Here is a 20,259-nt window from a genome sequence, read left to right as displayed (position 1 = left end):
GCTGAAATGGCCTCTATCTGCACTGTGGGGTTTCTGTGATTCTGTGATACTCCCTCCTCCTCTACTGAAATATTAACTTCATCCTCTTCTTCTGTGAAGACAGATGCAAAGTACTCACTCAGTACCTCAGCCATGCCCTCTGCCTCCACAAGAAGATTTCCTTCTTTGTCCCGAATTGGCTACCATTCCTTTAACTAGCCTTTTATTTTTTTATATGTTTAGAAAATATTTTTGGGTTCCCTTTTATGTTACCCACTAATCTTTTCTCTTACTCTCTCTTTGCCCTTCTTATATCCTTATGCAATTTCCCCCTGCATTCTCTGTATTCTGCCTGGTTTTCTAATGTAGTCTATACCTGATATTTGTCATAAATCTCCTTTTTCTGTTTTATTTTAATGGCCCAGAAATTTGGGTTGGGGGCTTCCCGCGGGTGCAAGCCCCCAACCTGCACTTACCTTGCGCGCCGGTTGTTGTGCTGTGGGCCCCCGTGGAATTCCGATCCTGGGCCTGCTCCAACTACCGGCGCGCAGTGCTTGTGTATCCCAGGGGCGCAGTTAGTTCGATGCGTCCCCTGGGATCACGTGGGCCATGGGGAGCCAATCGGAGCAGGGAAATGCCCATTCATAAGTTTGACAGGAAGTGCTGTCAAAACTTAGAAATACTATGGGCCCCAAAACATCACTAAATCTTCAAATAAATTTTAAAAAAACATCACATTTTTTAAATAAACTATAAATTACATGAAATTACTATTTTAAACAATATTTTAAATTTTTGAAAACATTTTTATTTTCTAACGGGGCTAAAAATAAACTTACCTTTCTTTAAAGTATTTAAAAATAATAAACCTGTGGAAAAAATGTTTTAATTTTAATTAATTCACCACTTACCTTGTAAATAGCAGGCCTTATGCCTGCTTTTTAAATGTGTAAATTCTGGAGATTTACCCTCCTGGGAAAACCTGTAAAAAAAACTGAAGTTCGATGCGCATGCGCAGCCTCTCCCGCGCACGTGTTCGAACTCTGAAGCCCTTCGTTCAGGGGAACGGAAGTGCCGGTTTCCCGCGCATGCGCAGTGCATGCAGAAAACCGGCACTTCCATTGGGCCTACGGGTGAGTACCCCGTGCATACTCACCCATGGAGACCCGAATTTCTGGGCCATTAATCTCTATTTCCTTTGTCGTCCAGGGAGCTTTAGCATTGGATGCCCTATATTTCCTCCTAATGGGAATATGCTTGGTTTGTACCCGAACTATGGCCGTGAAGGCCTGCGTGACACAGAACCAGTTTATACCCCGAAGGGGCAAGAGCTCCACTTGACAAAAAAAAACTGCTATGGATGACTAAAGAGGTAAGGGACAACATAAAACTAAAAGAAAAAGCATAAAAGAATGCAAAAAAGCACAATTCCTAGTGAATGGGAGAGAAACAAAGAAAAGCAAAGGGTGACAAAACAGACTGCAAGAGCTACAAAAAGGCAGTATGAAAAGAAACTCGCAAGGGATATCAAAATCAACACAAAAAAACTTTTACAATTACATTAGGAAAAAGAGGGTGGTTAAAAGCGATGTGGGCCTCTTAAAAACTGATAATGGTGATATTATGAATGAAAATAAGGAAATGCGGACATGTTAAATAATTACTTTGAGTCAGTATTTACAGGATAGCATGCCAGACATCCCAAGGAAACTAATACTGAATCAGGGACAGGGACTCACCAAAATTAACGTAAGCAAATTAACAGTAATGAAGAAAATAATGGAACAAAAGAGTGACAGATCGTTTTCATCCTAGGGTTTTAAAGGAAGTAGGCGAGAACATTGCAGATGCCCTAACTATGATCTTCCAAAGTTCTCTCAATTCAGGAACTGTTCCTTTAGATTGGAAAATTGCACGTCACTCCGCTATTTAAGAAAGGTGAGAGAGGGAAACCAAGGAATAATAGACCAGTTAGCCTAACATCTGTTGTCAGGAAATTACTAGAATCTATAATTAAGGATAGAGTGACTGAACGCCTTGAACATTTTCAGCTGATCAGAGAGAGTCAGCATGGATTTGTAAAGGGTAGGTCATGCCTGTCAAACCTGATTTAATTTTATGAAGTGGTGACTAAAGTATGGATGTTACTTATGTGGACTTTCAGAAGGCATTCGAAGAAGTCCCTAATAAGAGACTGTTAGCTAAAGTTGAAGCTCATGAAACTGCAGGCGAATTAGCTAAAGTTGAAGCTCATGAAACTGCAGGCGAATTATTGACCTGGTTCGGAGATCGGCTGAGCGGCAGGAAACAGTGAATAGGGATAATGGGCAAGTACTCTAATTGGCAGGCTGTGACTCGTGGCGTCCCAGAGGGATTTGTGTTGGGGCCTCAACTAATCACTGTATTTATTAACGACTTAAATGATGGGGTAGACAGCCACATATCCAAGTTTGCCGATGACACAAAAATAGGCGGCACTGTAAGCAGTGTAGATGGAAGCATAAAATTACAAAAAGATATTAATAGATTAAGTGAATGGGCAAAACTGTGGCAAATAGATTTCAATATAAGCAAGTGTGAGGTCATCTACTTTGGACCTAAAAAGGATAGATCAGAGTACTTTCTAAATGGTGAAAAGCTAGAAGTAGTGGAGGTCCAAAGAGACTTGGGGGCCCATGTACATAGATCATTAAAATGTCATGGACAGGTACAAAAAAATAATCAAATAGGCTAATGGAATGCGGGCCTTTATATCTAGAGGACTAGAATACAATAGGTTAGAAGTCATACTACAGCTATACAAAGCCCTGGTTAGACCACACCTGGAGTACTGTGTTCAGTTCTGGGCACCACACCATAGGAATGATATATTGGCCTTGGAGAGAGTGTAGCGTAGATTTACTAGAATGATACCTGAACTCCAAGGGTTAAATTACAAGGAGAGATTACACAAACTAGGGTTGTATTCCCTGGAATTTAGAAAATTAAGGGGTGATTTGATCGAAATTTTCAAGATATGAAGGGGAACTGATAGGGGAGTCGAGGGGACATAGCCTAAAAATTAGAGCCAGGCCTTTCAGGAGTGAAGTTAGGAAACGCTACTACACGCAAAGGGTGGTAGAAGTTTGGAACTCTCTTCTGCAAACAGCAGTTGATGCTGGATAAATTATTAATTTTAAATCTGAGATTGATAGATTTTTCTGTTAACCAAAGGTATTAAGGGATATGGGGCAAAGGCGGGAATATGGAGTTAGGTCACAGATCAGCCATGATCTCACTGAATGGTGGAACAGGCTTGAGGGGCTAAGTGGCCTACTCCTGTTTCTATGCTCATTTACTGTTTTTGTGGCCAATCATTGTTTCCAGGCCATCTGTTCTAGGTCCTTTCTCAACTCACTGAAAATGGTTCTCTTCCATTTGGGTATTTTCACCTTTTATTTCACTTTGTCCCTTTCTGTAACTTCTTTAAATCTAATTATATTATGATCACTATTACCCAGATGTTCTCCCACTGAAACACACTCCATTTGCCCTACTTTATCCCCTAGAACTAGATCCACATGGCTTCCTTCCTCATTGGGCTAAAAACATACTGAAAGTTGTCCTATACACATTTTAGGAATTCTTCACCCTCCTTGCTCTTTGCACTGTTTCCCCCCAGTCTATATTAGGGTAATTGAAGTCCCCTACTATTACTGCTCTATTATTTTTCAATTTCTCTGAAATTTGTCTGCAGATTTGCTCCTCTATCTCATTCTCACGATTTGGGGTCTTTTGTAAACACCCAGCAATGTAACAGCTCCTCTTCTGTTCCTTAACTCTAACCAAATAGATTCAGTCTTTGAATCCTCTAGTATATTATCCTTATTTAGAACTGTAATATTATCCTTGGTCAATACTGCCATCCTCTTCTTTTTTTCCTTCCCTATCCCTCCTGAATACGTTGTAGCCAGTAATGTTTTGTGTCCATTCCTGCCCAAGTTTAAGCCAGGTCACCGGTATAGCCACTGTATCATATAACCCCATGTGGCAATTTGTGCCTGCAGCTCGCCAACCTTATTTGTAACCGTCCTCACATTAACACACATGCATTCCAATACCTTGCTACTCTGCTTTGATTTTTTTCCTCCATCTACATTATTCTTAATTCTGTTGCTGTTTGTCCCTCCTAGTTTTCTGTGCACCTTGTCTTTCTTCTCTGCTGCTACGTTGAGGTTCCCCTCCCCCTGCCAAATAAGTTTAAACCCTCCCCCACAGCACTAGTTAACTTCCCCACGAGGATATTGATCCCAGCCCTGTTCAGGTGCAACCCATCCAGCTTGGAGGTTCCTCCTGCCCCAGAACTGGTCCCAATACCACAGAAATCTGAAGCCCTCTGAAGAGGAAAGCATTTTTTTTTTAATGGAAGAGTGTAATTTAACACTTGCATACGAACAAAAATTTTGGTTGCAGTATTTTTAAAAACTACAAGCATTTTGTATTGATTTCATAAAATGAGAATCCATCTTAGATTAAACCGCCTTAGGATTTCTCAAGGATTATAAAAGTTATTGGGCCAGTAATTCAGGTCCCAACGCGTGAGTACGGACGGGGTACTCACGCGTGGGCCCGTTGGAAGTGCCGGATTTCAGCATGCACAGCGCATGCGCGGGAAACCGGCATTTCCTCCAAGGGGTTCAGAGGTCCAACGCGTGCGCGCAGAGTTGAACTTCCTTCTTTTTGACAGGTTTGCCCGTGTGTAAGGGCCTGAACATTTTATAAATGTAAAAAGGAGGCGTAAGGACTTGATTCTTTAAGGTAAGTGGTCTATTATTTAAAATTATAACATTTTTTCCACAGCTTTATTGTTTTTAAGGACTTTACAGTAAGGTAAGTTTATTTTTAGAGCCGGTTTCTTAAAAAAATATTTTTTTCAAAAATTTGATTAACTGTTTAAAATAGCTTTTTAAAGTTATTTATAGTTCATTTAATTAGTGGGATTTAAAAAAAAAATTTATTTAAAGTTTAAGTAGTGTTTTGGGCACCCGTAGTTTTCATGAGTTTGACAGTTCTTACTATCAAACTCATGAATGAAGTTTCCCCTCCCCTGATTGGCTGCCCAGTGCTCACCTGATCCCAGCCGGCACATCGAACTAACTACGCCGCTGGATCAGGCAAGCACAGCGTGCCGACAGCTGAACCGGGCCAGTGACAGGAATTCCAAGCAGTCCCAGGCTTCAGCTGTCGGCGCGCCGGGTAAGTGCACATCGGGGACTTGCACGCACGGCAAGCCCCCGATCCTAATTTCTGGGCCAATAACTTAATTCCTTTGTGGATTTTATTTGTGACTGCTGATTCAACATTAAAGTGCAAATAAAAGGAACAAGTTAGACTGGCCACCAGCAAATTGCTCTACAAGGCAACACCATGCAAACATAAATGTTTCTATAGTCCAATTACTGATTCTAACAATTCTAAACAAGAAAATATAAGCTCAACTGGGAAGCACTAAATTTTGAATACATTTTTTCTGTATCATGAACACTGGTGGAAAAAATAGAAATTGTAAGATTGAATGAAGTCCTGCATTCTTTCAAATGTTTCCCACAGAATGAGGAACATTAATAGGGGGGAATTTTTCAGGGGGTCAGCGGGTGTGTTTGGTGGCGGGAAGGGTGGGAAAATTGTGTTTTCTGACAGCGGGTCGGGTACCCACTTGTCATCCTGCCGCCACTCTACTTTCCCAGATGTTGGATCTGTCAGCGCTGAACAGACCCGATACCAAGCAGCGGCAGCAGTTTAGGTCATTATGAACTTGTTAACAGCCTGTTAAGAGGGAATTTTGAGCTCACCGTAACAGTTTACGAGGTCGCCCATGGGTTCCACACACTGCTCAGGGATCACGTCAGGTAAAAAGGTCAAGAGTTGTGTTACCATGAAATGATCTCTTTACTTGACAGCTGCAAATGTGCTATGAAAGCTCCCATCTCACAGCTGTTCACATTCCAAGCTCAGAAGCTGTTGCTTACTGCATTTGGAAGACAGATTGAGCTTTAAGCAGGTTCCAAGTGTTTGGAGTAAACTATGTCACCTCATTGGAACAACCTCTCTGACCACTGACAGATCGCTTCTGTCATCTCAACTTCACCTGCCATCTATTACATCAGTATCAGTGCCCTTGAAACAATCTCACCTTGGTCCTCAGAGTCCCACCACGATCAGCTCCAACACCAGCAGCACCAGGCACACCAGCAGCACCAACAATACCAACCTTCTCCGCAATCAACTGATGCTGCACAAGACACAGGGCATCAGCACCCAAGCACATTGCTGCCCGGGAGGCCAGGGATGGTCTCATCATAGCCAGATTAACTTCACTTGACGCTGTACACCCTGGCTGCCACATGATGCGCCAGGTTAGCACCACCCCATACCAACACCATAAATCATCCCTACAATGCCCAAGCCATTCCTTTCACACTCATCACCATTGCGGGGAGTACAGTTATGTCTAACCATTCACTGCAACTCACTAAGCCACTTCCAAAGGTGCTCACAAATCTGTCCAAGAACACAACGTGTTAAAAATAAAGGTTTCAATGTTTGACAGCACATTAACAGAAACTGCGCTGAAGGCCTCTGCCCTGTGCAGCATCAGGTGGTTGAGGAGAAGGTTGGCGCTGCATGTGTTCCTGGTTCTGCTGCTGCTGTGGACGATCATCTTCCGATTCTGAGGACCAGGGTGAGAGAGTAAAAATGGTTCCCATTCTGCTCTTGTATATGGCAGTTGAGGATGAGATGGTAGAAACAAATCAGCCACTGGGGAGAGAGACTATTCCGAGGTGACAGTGCATATAGAGTTTACAACATACACTTACAGCCTCAATACAGATCAAATGTGTCTTCCCAATCCTGAAATCAGCAACTTCTGACATTGCAAACTGAACAGATGTGAAAGGTTAGATTTTATACTGCAGTTGTTGCTGGGAATTATTTAGCTCAATTGACCTCCTGACATACTTACCTGACGTGATCTTCGAATGACGTGAACCCCATTTAAAATGTGGGAAAATACAAAAAGGCTGCCAAAATAGTCTTTAACAAGCGCGTAATAAGAAGTATCCTAAATGCCTCCCCCGCCGCTTGGTGTCGGGTTTGTTCTGAAATCGCAGACCCGACGTTTTGGAAACTTCCATGGAGGCAGGTTCGCAGTGGGTTCCCAATCATTGCGATTTTGACAGCAGACCCGCCTCCGAACCCGCCCTCTGAGCACTGGCAAAATCGCGGCCTTACAGAGCATAGATTTTCTTCTAGCTTTATGCTGGGAATTTAGGGGGAAGTGAGGGGTTGGTCTTGTACACAAGCATATATACTCATTTTTATTTCTAATGCCACCCAATCAGTAGGTGGTCAAAGTCTACCATTATAATCACTAAATTGACATCAATGCAGATTTATGCCACACAATAGAAAGTTGAATCGGGATGCAGTCACCTTGAAAATTGCTAAATACTTATATGAGCTTATCCACTTTGTGGTACAGCACTGAGGTAAGAAAAACAAAACTGGAAAATAGATCCAAAGGCGGTTTTGAAGAACTGGAGGCTATGTGAAATGGCCAGAGATACCCCAATTTTAAACTTTGCACTAACAGAGAAATTCAGAGATAAATTCATATTTCTATATACAATTGAATATTATGATTGAAGTATAACATTTTAAATCGCATTGTTTACTCACCTCGGTTACAAAAGAGACCACTGCATTTATTAGTATTATAATGAGCATTGTAAGCCGCCAATTATATGGAACACAAACCAGCTGAAAAGCAATACAATTGATTACATTCAGTAGTTCTACTTTGTCATTAACCATTTCAATTTACTCTAAACTAATTTCTATTTAACCAAATACATTTATGTTTAATAATTAGAATTTATTTCTTAAGAGTTCAATCAAAATACTACCTTTTAAATACATTTATAATTAGACATATTGTATAAAAACTAAAGATGAGAGATAATGGCACTATGGTTTACAATATGTTTTCTTTCTACTCAATGTGATTGTTAACAGTGGTTAGGAAATTGAAGGATTACCTAATTTACACCTAGTGTCAGCATCAGGCACTCCTGGATCACTATATTATGAAACCATTTAAATTGATTCAGTTCACCTTGGTGCTGACATGCTTAATTTATATTGCAGATTTGACAACAATGGGATAACTATGCAGGTACAACAATGTATACACAAAGCTAAGTTACGAGAAGACTTAAAGCAATTGTACATTTTCAACTGCAGTTAGTATAAAGCTCTTGTAGTCATCACATTTCTTGACATCCATTAAAGGTCCATGCAGGTCAGCAATGTGGAAACCACACTGCTCGTCTAGAAAGGTGGATTGAGGTCATAGTCTCAGTATGATACAGCACAGAAGGAGGCCATTTGGCCATTGTGCCTGTGCTGGCTCCTTGGTAGAGCTAGCCAATTAGTCCCACTCCCCTGTTCTTTCCCCATAGTCCTGTAAATGCTTTCTCTTCAAATATTTATCCAATTCCCTTTTGAAAGTTATTATTGATCTGATTGCACCACCCCTTCAGACAGTGCATTCCAGAGTATCATAACTTGCCGTGTAAAAGAAAATGTTTTCTGCATGTCGCCTCAAGTTCTTTTGCAAATCACCTTCAATCGGTGTCCTTTGGTTACCAACCCTTCTGCCACTGGAAACATTTTCTCCTTATTTACCCTATCAAAACCATTCATGATTTTGAACAGGTCTATCAAAATCTCCTCTTAACCTCTCTGCTCTAAGCTTCTCCAGTCTCTCCATGTAACTGAAGTCCCTCAACCCTGGTACTATTCTAGTACATGTCTTCTGCACCTACTGTAATGCCTTGACATCCTTCCTAAATGTGTGGTGCCCAGATTTGAACATAATACTCCAGCTGAGGCCTAACCAGTGTTTTATAAAGGTTTAGCATAACATCATTGCGTTTGTACTCTATGCTGCTATTTATAAAGCCAAGGATCCTGTATGCTTCTTTTGCAGCCTTCTCAACTTGTCCTGCCACCTTCAAGATTTGTGTACATACACCCCCAGGTCTCTCTGCTCTTGCACCTCCTTTAAAATTGTACTATTTAGTTTGTATTGCCTCTCCTCATCCTTCTGACCAAAATGTATTACTTCGCACTGCTCTCTGTTAAATTGCATCTGCCATGTGTCTGCCCATTTCACCAGTCTATCTAAGTCCTCCTGAAATCTGTTACTATCCTCCTCACTGTTTACTACATTTGTGACTTTTGTGCCAGCTGTAAACTTTGAAATTATACCCAAGTCCAGGTCATTAACATATATCAAAAAGAGCAGTCATAATACCGACCCCTGGGGAACACCACTGTATACTTCCCTCCAGTCTGAAAAACTATTCACCACTACTCTCGGTTTTCTGTCCCTTAGCCACTTTTGTATCCGCGCTGCCACTGTCCGTTTAATTTTGCTAACCAGTGGTACTTTATCAAATACCTTTTGGAAGTCCATATACACAACATCAACCAAAGTACCCTCATCAACTCTCTCCGTTACTTCATCAAAGAACTCAATCAAGTTAGTCAAATAAATCTGTGATGGCTTTCATATATTAGCCCATACTTTTCGAAGTGCCAATTAACTTTATTTTGGATTATTGTCTCAAAGTTTCTCCACAACCGATGTTAGGCTGATTAGCCCGTAGTTCCCGGGTTTATCCCTCTCCCTCTTTTTAAACAGGGGTGTAACATTTGCAATCCTCCAGCTCTCTGGCACCACCCCCATATCCAAGGAGGATTGGAAGATTGTGGCCAGAGCCTCTGCAAATTCCACCCAAACTTCCCTCAGTAACTTAGGATGCATCCTATCTGGACCATATGACTTTTCTATTTTGAGAGCTGCCAACCTTTTAGACTTTTATTATTTATATGTGTATAAAAGACTTTTGAGTTCGATTCTCATACTCTCTTTTTGCCCCGCTCATTCCATTTTTGATCGCCTCTGTATTCAGCTTGGTTATCTCTACTGTATTATGAACATTACATTTGTTATAAGCCTCCTTTTTCTATTTCATTTTAATCTCTATTACTTTGGTCATCCAGGGAGCTCTAGCTTTGGATGCCCTTCCTTTCCCCCTCGTAGGAATGTGTCCACTCTGTACTCGAACCATCTCCTTCTTGAAGGCCTACCATTGCTCAATTACTGTTTTGCCCACCAATTTTTGATTCCAATCCACCTGGACAAGATCCCTTTTTAAATCACTGAAATTATCCCTCTGTCCAATTAAGTATTTTTACGCTTGATTGTTCCGTGTCCATTTCCATAACTTTTCTAAACCGAATGATATGATCATTGTTCCCCAAATGCTTCCCCACTAAAACATGCTCCACTTGCCTCACTTCATTCCCCAGAGCTAGATTCAGCACTGCATCCTTCCTTGTTGGGCTGGAAACACACTGATCAAGAAAGTTCTCGTCAGGTTGTTATTCGCCAGATCCAACAGTACAAATCCAATGGTTCTTTCTATTGGAGGCACCCGGAAAACCCCTGCTCATATGCACCATTGATGCCAAGTGCTTTACATTACAGGATTATTGCTGAATCTTGCCATCGGACTCAACCCACTGGGGGCAATACAGTGTCAGAGCTCTTTCTGGACTGCGCTTATGCCAAACACAGGTCTAAGAGAGTATGTCCAATTAGTGTCAATTCCAATGTATTCTGTGCGGTGCACAAATCCATGATGGAAGCTCCCAAATGCACTCACTTATGATCCTCAACAGCCAGAGAATGAATTTCACCAGAGATTCAAACTGGTTCTAATAATAAAAAGCTCATTGACAATGCCACCCAGTCCAGCTACCAATAGAAAATGGAGCATATTTGGTCTACCCAGAGAACAGGTTAATTATGCCATTAAGTGCCATGACCATTCAATGGATAGCACATTGGAGATATATTCTTATAAGGAGGTTGACAAAATGTAATTACCTCATGGAAGGAAAAAGGGAATATTGTGTGAGTTTTAAATAATAATTTCAAGTTGGTTTAAATAATACAGTATTCTCAAACTCAACAAATTAGAATTTAAAATGAATTTTATAGCCCTTACCTGAAGAGCCTGATCAATTACCTCAACTGGAAACAGCATTATGAAAAATATAAAGGTGTGAAGAAGAATCAATGTGACCACAAAAGGACCTGTTAGAACAAACAACATTGCATGTACTTCTGACTACAACAACAACTTACATTTATATAGCATCTTTAACATAGTAAAACATCCGAAGACACTTCCCAGGAGTATAATCAGACAAAAATTGACACCGAGCCAAAGAAGGAGACATTAGGATGGGTGACTAAAAGTTTGGTCTTAAAGAAGGAGAAAGAGGTAGAAAGGTGGAGAGGGTTGGGAGAGAATTCCAGAGCTTAGGGTCTGGACGGATGAAGGCATGACCTTCAATGGTGGGGGGTGAAGGAAGTGGGCGATTGAACAAGAGGCCAAAGTTGGAGGAATGCAAAGTTCTCAGGGGGTTGCAAGGCTGGAGGTGGTTACAGTGATAGGAAAGAGAGAGGCTGAGAAGGATGAGAATTTTAAAATCAAGCCATTGGTGGACCAGGCGCCAATGCAGGTCAGCGAGTGCAAGGGTGGTGGGACTTGGTGCGAGTTAGAATACAGGCAGCAGAGTTTTGCATGAGCTCAAATTTATGGAAGGTGGAACATTGTAAGCCGGTCAGGAGAGCATTGGAATAGTCAAGTCTTGAGGTAACAACAGAATGAATAAGGGTTTCAGCTGCAGATGAGCTGAGGCAGGGGTGGAGACGGGTGATGTTACAGAGGTGGAGGTAAACAGTCTTTGTGAAGGAGAGGATATGGATTTGGAAGCTCAGCTCAGGGTTAGATAGGATGGCGAAGTTGTAAACCGTCTGGTTCAGCCATGGAGGTGGCTGGAATCGGAGGCTAGGGAATGGAGTTTGTGGCAGGGGCTGAAGAAAATGGCTTTGGTCTTCCCAATGTTTACTTGGAAGAAAATTTTTGATTATTCAGGACTGGTTATCGTACAAGCTGTCTTACAACACAAGGGCAAATTTTAACGTGGTTGAGCGCGTGAGTTTGGGCGAGGGTGGGGGAAATCCTGGAAAAATACGAGTGCGTCGGGAAGCCGGCTCCAACCCGCCAACCTCCGCGTTTCACTCCAGCGCATTTAGCTGTGTGCGCGCAACCCCCTCGGGAGAGGCGGGTTGTGTCAATTTCAATATGTTAATTGCTCAATTAGAGTGATATTGACGTGGGTTTTGTAGTTTAACTTTGGGTCCACGGGCTTTCTGGAACTCGCCAGTGAAAGCAAGGCGAGAAGACAATGGCAACTGAAGCCATGACAGGGAAATATGCCAATAAGTATTCAGTACTCAAAGCTGCTTTCTTACCTGCTTGTGTGAAAGGGTTTATTCACAGTACTTGTGCTGAGAGGTTTGGTGGTCTGATCTACACTTTGGAGCTCTGATCTATCAGATCAGCATGGGTGCTGTGTATGCTGTGTTACTTTGGAACTCAGATGAGGACCAAGATGACCAACAGCAGCAGGAGCAGCAGCAGCGCACAGACCTGCAGCTCCACAGGAGAAATGGGAGCAGCAGAGAGGTGCCGCTCACGGGAGACTATATCTGACACACAGGGTGTACAGGCAGAGGATAAGCTTCCTCGACATGTGGAAACACCAGTCTCTCAGGGTGTCGCGTCAGGTGGTGGCAGACACTCGCAGCCTGCTGGAACAAGACCTGCTGCCAACTGAACCTGGTGGCCACGCTTTAACAGTGGCTGTCAAAGTCATCACTGTCCTCAACTCTTTTGCCTCTGGATCCTTCCAGGGCTCTGCCGGAGACATTTACAGGATCTCACCATTGGCAGCAGACAAATGCACAAGACAGGTAACTGATGGCCTTTTTGCCAGGGTCACCAATTATGTCAATTTTGCCTGCGATCAATTAAGTCAGAATGAGCGGGCGCTCGGGATGGCGGCTCTGCTCGACTTCCCTCAGGTGCAGGGCGTCAATGACTGCATGCATGTGGCAACTAAGGCACCCATAGATTACCCAGGAGTGTTCGACAACCGCAAGGGCTTCCACTCCATCAATGTGCAGCCACAAGATCATCTTTATGCAGATGTGCGGAAGATTCCCGGGCAGCAGCCATGATGCTTTCGTCCTGCGGCAGTCCACCCCCTTATCTCTTCACACCTTGAAGCAGAGTTACCGGCTGGCTGCTTGGAGACAAAGGATACCCACTTAAAACGTGGCTGATGACACCTCTCAGAAACCCAAGGAATGAGACCCAGGAGCGATGCAATGAATGCCATATGACCACCAGATGTGTCATCGAACAAGCCATCAGCATGCTGAAGACACACTTCAGGTGCCTAGACAGATCTGGAGGCGCCCTTCAGTACGGACCAGCCAGGGTCTCCAGAATGGTCATGGTGTGCTGTGCTCTGCACAACATTGCACAGCAGCGAGGTTTGGACCTGCTGGAGGAACAAGGTGCAGAGCACATAGCCTCTTCAGACAATTCAGAGGAGGAGGCGGAAGGTGATGCAGGCAATGCACCACCAGTGGCGCACATTGCTGCCCGGGATAGATCTTGTTGACGTTGGGATGAAGAAAGTTGAACATTTTGGTAAAATTAATCACAAAAAGCTTGTGATGGGTCTAGACTTTGAGAGTTTTAAACTGCAAGGAAAACAATTGTACTGATGAAACCATATTCAAACTTCTGGTAAATATCACACACAATAGCAAATTTCCACAGATGGAAGAAATCCAACATAGAAAGTGTATCAAAATCCCCTAGCTTCTCCCATTTAGGTTTCTGATTTTTGGGCTTAACACAAACACTCTACTCTTGGCTAGCAGGGCGCACAGGGATTCTCTCATGAACTTAACTGGGGGAAACTTAAACCATTCCTTTGTCAAGATCCATATGAATAATGTAATCAACTTACAGTTTTTAAAACCAGGTTGTCGAAATGGTTTTCCTTTAGAAAATACAATGGCCACAACGAGGTATTGAAAGCACGAAATGAAAAATACAGTAATATTTTCATAGTTCTTAATATTCTTCTCATCGTGAGGATATGTATTATTGGGCTCCAGTGTTAAGTTCAGTTTTGATGAACTGCAGGCGCTGTAATAAAACAGTAACAAATATATCAATTTCTATACTAAGCAGCTTAAAAAGAAAATGCCGATTATTGCGTAATGTAATCCAACTGTACATGAATGTACTGAGTTTAATGTCGATCAGTTTATCAACATGAATTTTTTTTGGAGTAATAGAAAAATCAAAGAAATGGTTTATCAAGATACCATACTGAATCTTTTAATTCGATTATTTACAAAGCACAAGAAATTCAAAAATGTTCCTGTCTAATATTCCATATATGTTTGTAACTAACTTTAAAGGGGTCATTTTGTTATATGTGCAATATCCAAGGGTCAAATCGGAGCACTTCACTGAGGAAATTAAATCATTTTTACTGTCTGAATAGGATATGCAAAGCTCATTTCTGCAACTGCTTTATTAATCTAACAGAACATTTCATCAACTTGATTTTTGTAAAATGCAACTCCATTCTTTTCTCATTTCTATTATTTGGCATTTTGTTTTGTTTAGACAGAATCTTAGCTAACAAAACTTAAAATTATTGAAACTTTAAATTTAATAAATATTTGCATTTATACAGCACCTTTCATGTCCTCAAGACTTCCAAAATACTTCATAACAAATTCATTTTTGAAGGGTAGTCACTGTTTAGTAGGAAAACACAGCAGCCAAACTGCACAATCACAAAAAAAAGTTACAAATTTTTCCAAAAAAAAATTAGCTGTAGTTCCCACTCCAAATTGCCATCCAATGTCCCTTGGTGAAAATGCATGTGTGTGCAACATTTCCCCAGGACAGGATTCTTTCTTGGTTTTGATGCAAATAGAATACTGTTATTCACATTCCAAGCTCATGCATGAAGAACAGCAACTAATGTGAGGTACGAAATGGCTACTGCTGTCGGCAGTGTCATATCCTAATAAAAGCTTTTTCCTTCAGGAGGGGAGAATTAAGAGAAGAAAAAGGATTGAGAAAAAAAAAGTTCTTTTAAATTCTTAATTTTGCTCAAAACTTTGAATTCCTGCTGGCTCATATACTATTCTGGTAAAACCAGCAACTCCGAATCCAATTAAATAAGATTGGGTCAATCTCTTCTGATGGCTCAGTTACTGAATTCAGTGAATATCTGATCCATGCAGACCAGAAAGGAAAAAGGTTGATCCCCACTCAGTGTTGAGTTAGCCAGGGCAGAAATATGAGGCAACAGTTGTTCTCTCTGTTCCTGGATTGGAGGGGGAAAATCCCCGCGGTGTCCCACTCCTGATCGCTATCCAATGACTCCAGCTGGGTGTGTGCATGAACAATAAACAAGGACAAAATAGAGCTTGGCTGTAATATTCCTGCGGTCAAGTGGCCTGCTGATAATCATGGTCAAAGCTCACACATAAAATGGGGAAGGCACCACAGGATGACTGGTGCCTTTCGAACAGCAATTTCACAAATGCATCCCTTAGAGAAATGTAACTGTTTTTGAACTTACTCTGAATTTGGTGTCCATACTTCATACCAGGTTTGCTGCTTCACAAGCAGAAATCCAGTTGTCTGGAACACAGCGCTGATAAGAATTTGGGACAGTACCGAAAGGATCAGTGAAGCAGAGATTAGGCCAGATGGCGGTTTCTGTGGAACCAGCTCTTTCCATGCAGCATTCAAACTCACTAAACAAAACAGGAAGAAGAATAAAGTTTCCTCTACTGCTGCCACCAAAACATTTCACAACCATATGAGAAAGGACATATGTTGAACATATCCCTCTAGTTACTTTTTTTTCCGTATAACGCAAAGAGGTCTCACAACAATCTATTACACAAATTCTTTAGCATGTTGTAGGCTGAAATCAATTTCGCCAAAGATTATTTCATCCAAATGAGGCATTATTCAACTTATGATAAATCACATGGTAATTACAGATGAAAGGTAATTCGGCTCATCCTAGTTCATCCATCCAGAATGTCCCTAAAGTCCTCCCATTGCCACATCAAATAGTTCTTAAAGATTCTCGGGTGTTTGCTGCTACTACTCTGTGAAACTTCATTCAATATACTGTTCACTCTGTGTGAAGAATATCCTTCTTACTTCAGTCCTAAATGTGCCTTTTACTAATTTGAACCTATGGTGCCTTGTCCTATTCTTGCAATATAATTTAAATTAATTTTCCACATTTACCTTTTCCATACCATTTGCTATCTTGTATATTTCTATAAGATTACCTCCCCTGTTCTTCTTCAAATAATGCCATAGGATCTTTTACATCCATCCAAGAGGGCAGACGGGGCCTCGGTTAAACGTCTCATCTGAAAGACAGCACTCCCTCAGGACTACACTGGAGTGTCAGCCTAAATATTTTGTGCTCAAGTCTCTGGAGTAGGACTTAAACTCACGGCCTTCTGACTCGGAGGCAAGAGTGCTACCACTGAGCCACAAACAGTAGTTAGAAATCTAATTTCATTTAAAATGTGTCTACCTAAATGAAGAATGCACTGAACAATGTACAGTGACAATTTTTAGGCCAGAACTATTGATAGACATTCTCTTACCCATTTTACCAAAAACACAGCAAAATATTTGAATTTACTTTACCCTTCAATCAAAATATTTGCTATAGTTCTGAGCACCGATTAAAACATTTTCTTAGTTATAGTCCATTTCACCACACAACAAACTACTAAAAGGAATGCCACTAACGAGACATATTTTGTTAAAACATGCTTGCTCAACAGTTTTAGCATACTCACTAGTAAAGACAATGACCAGAATGATAGCCAAGTCGATGAAAAGAAACTGCAAGTCTCCAAGATTACTGAGTATCTATTTGAGAATAGAGAGGGCAATTATACAATTTAAATTGAAAATGAATGCCAAAGAAAAATACCTGCAAGCATTCTGAATTTAATTAATTTACACAAACAACTTTATGCTCGGACTTATCTTAAGATCAGGATAATGAAACAGTTTGGGTGGAGGTAAGGAATAATAAGGGGAAAAAAACACTAGTGGGCGTAGTCTATAGGCCTCCGAACAGTGGCAACTCTGTTGGACGGAGTATCAATCAGGAAATAGTTGAGGCTTGTAATAAGGGAACATCTATAATTATGGGGGATTTCAACTATCATATTAATTGGACAAATCAAATTGGGCAGAGCAGCCTTGAGGATGAGTTAATTGAGTGCATTAGGGATGGGTTTCTTCAGCAGTATGTAACTGAACCGACCAGGGGGCAAGCAACCTTAGATCTGGTCCTGTGTAACGAGACGGGATTAATTAAAAATGTCCTAGTAAAGGATCCCCTTGGAATGAGTGACCATAACATGGTTGAATTCCATATTCAATTAGAGGGTGAGAAGGTTGGATATCAAACAAGCGTGCTAAGCTTGAATAAAGGAGACTATGAAGGTATGAGGGCAGAATTGAGTAGAGTGGATTGGGAAAATAGATTAAAGGGTAAGATGATACATGATCAGTGGTGTACATTCAAGGAGTTATTTTACAACTTCCAAAAAATATATATTCCACTGAGAAGAAAAGGGTGTAAAAGAAAAGACAGCCATCCGTGGCTAAGTAAAGAAATTAAGGATAGTATTCGACTAAAAACAAGGGCATATAAGGTAGCCAAATCTAGTGGGAGGATAGAGGATTGGGAAAACTTTAAAAGACAGCAAAAAATAACAAAAAGATTGATTAAGAAAGGGAAGATAGATTATGAAAGTAAATTAGCAAAAAATATAAAAACAGATAGTAAGAGTTTTTATAGTTATATAAAAAGAAAAAGGGTGGCTAAAGTAAATGTTGGTCCCTTAGAGGATGAGACCGGGAAATTAATGGTGGGAAATATGGAGATGGCAAAAACACTGAATGAATATTTTACATCAGTCTTTACAGTAGAAGACACTAAGAATATCCCAACACTGGACAAACAGGGGGCTAAAGGGGGGGAGGAGCTAAACATGATCAAAATCACTAAGGAAGTGGTACTCGGTAAAATAATGGGACTCAAGGCGGATAAATCACCTGGACCTGATGGCTTACATCCTAGGGTCTTGAGGGAAGTGGCGGTAGGGATTGTGGATGCATTGGTAATAATTTTCCAAAACTCCCTGGACTCGGCAAAGGTCCCGGCAGACTGGAAAACTGCGAATGTAACACCCTTATTTAAAAATGGCAGTAGACAGAAGGCTGGAAACTATAGACCGGTTAGCCTAACATCTGTGGTAGGTAAAATTTTGGAGTCCATTATTATTAAGGAGACAGTAGCAGGACATTTGGATAATCATAATTTAATAGGACAAAGTCAGCATGGTTTTATGAAGGGGAAGTCATGTTTGACAAATTTGCTGGAGTTCTTTGAGGAAGTAACGTATAGGGTGGATAAAGGGGAACCAGTGGACGTAGTGTATTTAGACTTCCACAAGGCATTTGACAAGGTGCCACACAAAAGATTATTGCTTAAGATAAAAAATCACGGGATTGGGGGTAATATTCTGGCATGGATAGAGGATTGGCTATCTAACAGAAGGCAGAGAGTTGGGATAAATGGTTCATTCTCAGACTGGCAATCAGTAACTAGTGGTGTTCCGCGGGGTCAGTGCTGGGTCCCCAACTCTTTACAATCTATATTAACGATTTGGAGGAGGGGACCGAGTGTAACATATCAAAGTTTGCAGATGATACTAAGATGGGAGGGAAAGTAGTGAGTGAGGAGGACATAAAAAACCTGCAAGGGGACATCGACAGGCTAAGTAAGTGGGCAGAGATTTGGCAGATGGAATACAATACTGGAAAGTGTGAGGTTATGCACTTTGGCAGGAAAAATCGTAGAGCAAGTTATTATCTTAATGGCAAGAAACTGGAAAGTACTGAAGTACAAAGGGATCTGGGGGTCCTGGTGCACGAAACTCAAAAGGTTAGTATGCAGGTGCAGCAAGTGATTAAGAAGGCCAATGGAATGTTGGCTTTCATTGCTAGGGGGATAGAATATAAAAATAGGGAGGTATTGCTTCAGTTGTACAAGGTATTGGTGAGGCCGCACCTGGAATACTGCGTACAGTTTTGGTGTCCATACTTAAGAAAGGACATACTTGCTCTCGAGTCAGTACAAAGAAGGTTCACTCGGTTAATCCCGGGGATGAGGGGATGGACATATGAGGAGAGGTTGAGTAGATTGGGACTCTACTCATTGGAGTTCAGAAGAATGAGAGGCGATCTTATTGAAACATATAAGATTGTGAAGGGGTTGGATCGGGTGGATGCGGGGAAGATGTTCCCGATGATGGGTGAAACTAGAACTAGGGGGCATAGTCTTAGAATAAGGGGCTGCTCTTTCAAAACTGAGATGAGGAGGAACTACTTCACTCAGAGGGTGGTAGGTCCATGGAATATGCTGCCCCAAAAAGCTGTAGAAGCTACATCATGACATAAATTTAAAACAGAAATAGACAGTTTCCTAGAAGTAAAGGGAATTAAGGGTTACGGGGAGCGGGCAGGAATTTGGAGATGAGTCTAGGTTCGGATCGGTCATGGCCCTGTGGGTAGCGGAGCGGGCCCAGGGGCCGTGTAGCCTGATCCTGCTCCTATTTCGTGTGTCTAATTCTGTTAGATTCAGGAGATGGTTCTGTGATAGTGGATTGGCGGTTAGGATCAGATCAGCCATGATCTTATTGAATGGCGGAGCAGGCTCGAGGGGCCGATTGGCCTACTCCTGCTCCTATTTCTTATGTTCTTATGTTCTTAATCTAAAACAAATACTTACAGAATATAGTAGGGTAACACTCAGATATTGGATTATACTGTACAAGGCCATGAACTTGAACACGCAGAATGATGTCATCAATGCAGCACGTCCTTCCCTGCTTGACATAAAACAAAGCTTTATCTTCATCTAAATACAGTTAACAAAAAAAAAAGAAGTCACTTCATTCGGATTCAGTTTTTTTGTTTCAATTACATCTCACTGAAACTCAATATTGCCATGCATCACTGAATTAAATGCTACAAGTAAAATCGTTTAAATATTTATTAACTGTTTCGAACAACATGGTCTACTAAGTAAATTCCATCAGTAGACTAGCAATTTATACTTTGTAAAGTATGTTGGAGTGGAGGATGTCATCACTAT

General features: G+C 41.3%; 1 protein-coding gene across 1 annotated transcript in view; it reads right to left on the bottom strand.

Annotated features, from left to right (window-relative positions):
- Window positions 1-20,259, bottom strand: part of atp13a3 (ATPase 13A3) — a 173,847-nt gene that overhangs the window by 24,401 nt on the left and 129,187 nt on the right. Inside the window, exons 24-29 of the mRNA XM_085990222.1 lie at window positions 19,894-19,990; window positions 16,883-16,955; window positions 15,628-15,805; window positions 13,987-14,168; window positions 11,100-11,188; window positions 7,699-7,779 (exon numbers count right to left, since the gene is read on the bottom strand). Coding sequence (XP_085846348.1) covers window positions 7,699-7,779; window positions 11,100-11,188; window positions 13,987-14,168; window positions 15,628-15,805; window positions 16,883-16,955; window positions 19,894-19,990 — 700 coding nt within the window. The remainder of the gene's footprint in view (window positions 1-7,698; window positions 7,780-11,099; window positions 11,189-13,986; window positions 14,169-15,627; window positions 15,806-16,882; window positions 16,956-19,893; window positions 19,991-20,259) is intronic.

Source organism: Somniosus microcephalus, chromosome 6 (genome assembly GCF_052327205.1).
Source record: "Somniosus microcephalus isolate GS21.2 chromosome 6, FLI_Smic_1.0, whole genome shotgun sequence".
Classification (NCBI taxonomy): domain Eukaryota; kingdom Metazoa; phylum Chordata; class Chondrichthyes; order Squaliformes; family Somniosidae; genus Somniosus; species Somniosus microcephalus.
The sequence above is the reverse complement of the archived record's forward strand: the minus strand, read 5'-3'. Positions and strand labels throughout refer to the sequence as shown.